This window comes from Manacus vitellinus, unplaced genomic scaffold, assembly GCF_001715985.3.
Source record: "Manacus vitellinus isolate BGI_N305 unplaced genomic scaffold, ASM171598v3 scaffold_37_pilon, whole genome shotgun sequence".
Taxonomy (NCBI): domain Eukaryota; kingdom Metazoa; phylum Chordata; class Aves; order Passeriformes; family Pipridae; genus Manacus; species Manacus vitellinus.
Window position 1 is genome coordinate 5,685,018 of NW_021940517.1, and position 6,826 is coordinate 5,691,843.

The 6,826-nt window shown below is 50.2% G+C and overlaps 1 protein-coding gene across 1 annotated transcript; it reads left to right on the plus strand.

The window, feature by feature from the left end:
* Nucleotides 1-3,929: 3,929 nt before the first annotated feature.
* On the plus strand, nucleotides 3,930-6,113 carry ACTA1 (actin alpha 1, skeletal muscle). The gene is made up of 6 exons (XM_029961584.1): nucleotides 3,930-4,058; nucleotides 4,220-4,544; nucleotides 4,687-4,848; nucleotides 5,070-5,261; nucleotides 5,368-5,549; nucleotides 5,696-6,113. Exons 1-6 carry the CDS (start codon nucleotides 3,930-3,932, stop codon nucleotides 5,837-5,839), a joined length of 1,134 nt encoding a protein of 377 aa, XP_029817444.1. The 3' UTR covers nucleotides 5,840-6,113.
* Nucleotides 6,114-6,826: the final 713 nt, after the last annotated feature.

The following is a 6,826-nucleotide window of genomic DNA, read 5'->3' on the forward strand; positions in this document are numbered from 1 at the left end:
AAAACATTAAAATGTTTTGAAAAGGTTTAACCTTACAGATATAAACTGAAAGAATGGTATATTTACTGGACCAGAGAACTCTGAATGAGAACTGTACTTTATTCCTTTCTGTCACAGACAAACTGAGTGATCAGTAACAAGCCAGTTATCCTTTTTGTGCCAGTAACCTCTAATGCAACATTGCAATTAGCCAGTTTCTACAGCAAAAAGTGTTGTACAGAGTGGAGTTATCCAATGGAATAACCAGTTGTTTCTTAAGTAAGCTATGCAGTCATCCAGCATTAATGTTTCTCCGAACTGAAATCACAGCCCCAGGTGTTGACAGTAGCTCACCATGCTGTCATTCACAGGAACTGTTCGTGCCTAGGCTCAGATGAAACCTATAAAGTAGTTACCATAGTGTGGGAGTCCAACAGGATCTTCCTTACTCTGCACCTTGTTCTCTACTGATAGATGGTACTAATTTTCTTTTTTTTTTTCTTTTACTCCACTGCCCCAGTTAGTTATCTCTGACATGGGAAAAAAAAATTCCATTTAACTTCTCTATTTTAATTTCAGTGATTGTCAGCATTTAATCTTTAAATAAAAGTTAGTGAGATCTGATGTGTTGCACCTTTCTTTTGCATGTAGCTCAAGAGTCAGTGACTGCAGAGCAACTTGCATGCCCTTATGTTTTACTTGTCTGGCTCCATGCCTGCTGCAACAACTTGATCCAACAGCTGAGAAGGTCAGAAGTTAAATTGGTTGAAGAGAATCCAGTTTCTAGTTTTAAAAGCACAGCTCCCCTTCCGTGGCTTCCCCTCCTCCCTGTACTAATACAGTAAGCTGGGCTGAGAGTCTGAACATGTTTGGAAGAATAGATTTATCTAGAGGTTCTAACTAATATGGGAAAGAAATGCACTAGCAGTCATCTTCTAAGATTGTTCTAAGCAGCAAACTTTGCACTTCTGCAGTCTTGCATGGCTGAGAAGTGTGAGCATAACTCCCAGCTATGGCTTCAAAGGAGTGGGTCATTTAAAGCCTTCCACTTGTTCGCTTAAATGTCACTTTGAGGATGGTTTCATGTTGATGAACTTAACAGGGGTTTGGGAGAAAGAGAATTATAAATGATTGCCACCCCTTACTGAACTATGTTCTACCTGAACTTCTACTAGACTCGTATATTTTGCTTGAAGAGGAATCCTTTTAATTGACTGTCCACCATAAAACATTCTGGGGATATATCATCCCTTCCCCGACTGTTCACCAGATATCTGTACTCTATAAGGAGTGGCAGGGCAAACCCTGGAAAGCTTGCTCCAGAAGCAGGCATTTCTCTTCATTCTTGACTATCTGTCTGTTTCAAAGTGCCTGGCTTCTCTGCTGGGATGGGTTTAGTGTGGTTGGTGTAGAAGCATTCTCCAGGTTTTTGGGAAACATAGGCTTTTCAGCTGCTTTACTCTACTGCTTGGTTGGGAGGCATTTGGCATTAGTACAATGGCTTTCCATCTGACTATTGCCAAAACAGAAGGCTACTTGCAATGAGTTTACTTAAATAAAGCCTCATTAAAATAACTTCCGTGTCTAAGCTGATGTTTAATGTTCTTGTACTAGTAATGTTGAGCTGGTTCTCTATTCCGTTGGGAAGTTTGAAGAGTCTGGGATTCGGGATTATTCCTTTTCTCTGTCCTCTGCTTCATTATGTAATAAGCTGTGCTGGTGCAGAACTTCTGTCTCAGATTACTGCAGAGGGAGGATGCCTTCATTTACCACTGCTTACAGAAGGTCATGCCAGAGCTCTCGCTTGTTTCCAAGTGTAACAAAAACAAATAAACTTGGGACAACAGCCTAAGGAGCATGGATAGCTCCTCTTGAATAAGTAAGTATATGTTGTTTTTTAAGTAGTTATTTTCTCAGTATTGAAAAGCACGCACAGTACAGGACGTATGTACTTCTATCCTTTGTTGTTGCCAGAGTAGCAGGAAAGTTTATCAGTTATAATTTGTGATCAAATTCAGAAGCTACACATAGGGAATAGTGATCTTAGTGCCCAGCTCTGCACTGGAAACTAACTCCAGTTGTTTTCTGACTTGGGACAAAACCCACATTCATTTAGTGAGTCCAGATAAACATCAGATCTACCTGCAGAAAATGATATTTTGCTCAGAACTGGAAGAATTTAACATTGCCATTTGGGCATTTTGCTGTAAACTAGATTGGGGTAGAAAGAAAATAAAAGGGAACAGAAGGGATAGAGAGGGTTTATGCTTGCATTATGTTTCACTGAAGAATTAAGAATGTTTATCTTTCAGCTACACTAGGGTTTCTGTTACTTGATTTCTGATTCAACACAGCTGACTGTATTTTGGAAACCACAATGAAGCTCTAGAGTTCTGTAAATAGATTTGGTGCTGCGATGCCTTTAAGTGCTTTCAGACTTCCGATTTTTTTACTGCTAGAACTGAAGAGTAATACAAATTGAGAAACAGGATGAAAGAAAAGCACTCTTTATCCTCAGCGTACTTTAATACAATAACTTCACAGGAATTAAAAATCTATAGCAGAAGGAAATAGAGAGCTGCCAGGCGTAAAGAGAGATGCTGCTAAGCTGCAGGATGCAGAAGTTAAACAGAGAAGAAAAAAAATTATCTTCTCTGTTGAGCTATCTGCTGTGCCTTGCAGTGGAGGAAATCACCTGCGGAAGTACCCTCGCTTGCAGGAGACTCCTCACAGCATGAGTGCCTCTGGCCTGCTATTCCTTCTTCCTTCTCTTCTGACTCCCTAAATTTTAAAGGGATTTACCCTTGGCCAGTTGTGCTGTCAGAGAAGATCTTGAAGGTTGGTTTATATCAACATAGTGTCAGGGCTGCAAATCTGCTTGCACTACTGCCTCTTCTTTCCATTGGTAACCGAAATGTCTCTGTAAAATCTCCTGAGTGTCCTGTATGGAATGTCTGCTTAAATACCTGTAGCTGTACCTTCAGCTCGTCAGAGATGACTTGTGGGTGAGACTATACTCCTTTTGGAAAGGGTGAGCCACAGGGATAGCTGAAGGATTCCCGTGTTGCCCGGCCGAGCTCAGAAGCCAGCAATGGACACTCGTAATGGCACCAGCATGCACAGCTACGTCAGGCTGCTGGGATCAGACCAGGATTAATGCTTTACCGGGCTTCTCTTCAGGCATTTGTCTGACAGATGTTATCCTGTGCATTTATTTTCCATTTTTAAACCACAGCAAAGAAACGATGCACGGCTTAACTTGGCATGTAAAGCTGTGGCTTTTGCATGGGCTGTTGCCGAGTACAGCAGTATTACCTGCAAACCACAGACCTGCCTTGACACTTTGCCTTCTCTCCCAACTCCCTTTCTCCCGTGGGCTCACCTGTAGCAGCAGGCAAGACCCATAAGGGAGCTCTCCCCTTGGCAGCCCCAAGCCCTGGCACGTGGTAGCCACACAGCCGATGACCCCTCGCCTCCCACCCCGCCGAGCCCCGCCGGGGCTGCCGGGCCGCCCCCACCTGCTTTGCCCTTAACGGGCCCGGTGGTGCCGGGGGATTATTTCGGCCCCGGCCGCGGGCGGTGGCAGGGGGGGCCCAGCAGACGCGCCTTATACGGCCGGGCCCGGCTCACCTGGGCCGGGGCCAGGAGCGCCTTCTTTGGGCACCGCCGGTCCGGGGCCGCGCCGGGCCCGACACCCAAATATGGGGACGGCCGGGGCCGCATTCCTGGGGGCTTGGTCGAGCCGCCGACCGCCGAGATAAAAGGCTCGGCGGCGCCCGCGGCGGCCGCACGAGTGACCCGGGCGAGGAGCGGGAGCCTCTCTCTCTGCCCGACGCGGAGCCGCGCAGCCAGCCCAGGTAAGCCCGTTCCCGCCGCCCCTGCCCGCGGATGCCGCCCGGCCGTGAGGCTCAGCCCCTGCGCCCTGTGCCCCCGCAGACACAGCCGACATCATGTGCGACGAGGACGAGACCACTGCGCTCGTGTGCGACAACGGCTCCGGCCTGGTGAAGGCTGGCTTCGCCGGGGATGATGCCCCCAGGGCCGTGTTCCCCTCCATCGTGGGCCGCCCCCGCCACCAGGTACGGCGCAGTGCCCCTCCGAGCTTCCCCTCAAGCCCTGCCACAGCTGTGGCAGTGGATCCCTGCTGCCTCCCAGCGCTTCCCATCCTCCTGTCCTGCCGGGAAGCCCGGTGCTATTGCCCGCGGAGAGGTTGCTGAGCCCCCGCTTTCCTCCCCTGCAGGGCGTCATGGTGGGTATGGGTCAGAAGGACTCCTACGTAGGAGATGAAGCCCAGAGCAAGAGAGGTATCCTGACCCTGAAGTACCCCATTGAACATGGCATCATCACAAACTGGGACGACATGGAGAAGATCTGGCACCACACCTTCTACAATGAGCTGCGTGTCGCCCCAGAGGAGCACCCCACCCTGCTCACTGAGGCCCCCCTTAACCCCAAAGCCAACCGTGAAAAGATGACCCAAATCATGTTTGAGACCTTCAATGTCCCTGCCATGTATGTGGCCATCCAGGCTGTGCTGTCTCTGTATGCCTCTGGCCGTACCACTGGTGAGTGCAAAGTCCCACTGGCCCCTCTTGCCTCAGCAAGGACACCCAGGACTGGTCCCCTACAACTGACAAGTGCTCTGCCCCCCAGGGTAGGACCTTTTGTGGGTTGCCTCTCTCAGGTGGCTGCTTCTTGTTTCCCCAGGTATTGTGCTGGACTCCGGTGATGGTGTGACACACAATGTCCCCATCTATGAAGGGTATGCCCTTCCCCATGCCATCATGCGCTTGGATCTGGCTGGCCGCGACCTCACTGACTACCTGATGAAGATCCTGACTGAGCGTGGCTATTCCTTTGTCACCACAGGTAAGCACTATTCCCTCCTCCAAAAAGTCCCCCCCACACTTCCAACCCTTGCACCTTCAGGGATGCTGCAGCCTGTCACCCTGTTGCAAGCCCCATGAGCCCTCCTTTTTGGGAGTTCACGTGTGGCTGGGAGTCTTGAGTCCCAGTAGACCTATGGAGGTGGTGCAAATGTTCTGAGTTCCTCCTCTGCAATCACTGATGCCTTTGCTCCCCCCTGACAGCTGAACGTGAGATTGTCCGTGACATCAAGGAGAAGCTGTGCTATGTGGCGCTGGACTTTGAGAATGAGATGGCCACCGCTGCCTCTTCCTCCTCCCTGGAAAAGAGCTATGAGCTGCCTGATGGGCAGGTCATCACCATTGGCAATGAGCGTTTCCGCTGCCCAGAAACCCTCTTCCAGCCTTCCTTTATTGGTGTGTGGGACCCCCTCCCTCCCTCCTTCTCTGACAGCTCTCCCTTCTCTCCTGAGTCACTTTGCAATTAACTTGTGCCTGCTTGTTTCTCCCTCTCTGCCCCCAGGTATGGAGTCTGCAGGGATCCATGAGACCACCTACAACAGCATCATGAAGTGCGACATCGACATCAGGAAGGACCTGTATGCCAACAATGTCATGTCTGGGGGTACCACCATGTACCCAGGTATTGCTGACCGCATGCAAAAGGAGATCACAGCCCTGGCCCCCAGCACAATGAAGATCAAGGTAAGGCTGGAGCACAAAGGACCCGGGCATAGAACCAGCCTTCCTTTGCCCCGCTGCGCACAGGACTCGGGGCTGTGCACACCCCTGTGCCTGCCACCTGTAGCAGTGGCTTGTTTACTGATCTCAGCTCTCTTGGCTTTTTCCAGATCATTGCCCCACCTGAGCGTAAGTACTCTGTCTGGATCGGTGGCTCTATCCTGGCCTCCTTGTCCACCTTCCAGCAGATGTGGATCACAAAGCAGGAATACGATGAAGCTGGTCCATCCATTGTCCACCGTAAATGCTTCTAAACATGTTTACATGATCACTTTGCCAACCACGCTCAGGATGACAACCTTCTAGGTTGCAGGCTGCAGAGGGCCTGCAACAGCCATGTAACTTTCTATTTTGTAACGATTTCTGGTTACTGTTGCTGCAAAGCTCCATGTGACACAGTGTATGTAAAGTGTACATAAATTAATTTATTTTATCTCGTTTTGTTTGTTTTTAAAACCAATGCCCTGTGGAAGGAAACAAAAAACTTCAAGAAGCATTAAATCATCAGTCATTCTGTCACACCCCTAATGTGGTTGTTTGTGGTCATTTGCTTGGGTTCTTCCATCACTTGCTGACCCAGCGTGAGGGCAGTGGGTGGTGGGGCTGGACATCCCCAGACAGGAGCAGGACTGAGGAGGGGGCAGGACCACAGCCAGAGGAGCAAACTCCTTGGGACTTGCTTGGGGTGCAGACTCCTCGGTGGCACTTGGAGCAGTCTGGGGGTGGCTCCATCATACTGCTACAAGGGGGATGCCCTGACACGCTGAAAAGTGCTTATCCCTGACCCAGGCAGGAAAGGGTTACCTGGAGCCTTGGCTTGAAAAAGATTTCATTTGGCTCAGCCTGCCAAAAAAGTAGCCCTGGTAGACTCCCGAGGAAGGCAAGGCTGAGACTGAGGGCAGGTGGCGGGTGCAGGTTAAATAAAGAGCTTTCCACTCCACTTATGGGAAACCCACCTGCCATCATGTTGTCTCTGGGGGGATGAGGGCAGCCAGGGCCACTTCCTCACCCTGCCTGACACGCTTGCCCTTGCCAGTGGTCATGCATGAGGGGCTGCCTGCAAAGGGACCACCCTCTTCTCTGCCCCACTAAACCACCCCTTCCAGGGATCAGATCCTTTATTCAGGAACTCCCTGGGAGCCTGAAGGAAAATCCCAGGTGCTTCCTCTTGCTGAAGGCTTTAGCCTGCCCTGTTTGCCAATGAAGCAGAGCAGGGTGGGAGGAGGGAAAGCTGCCCCTGC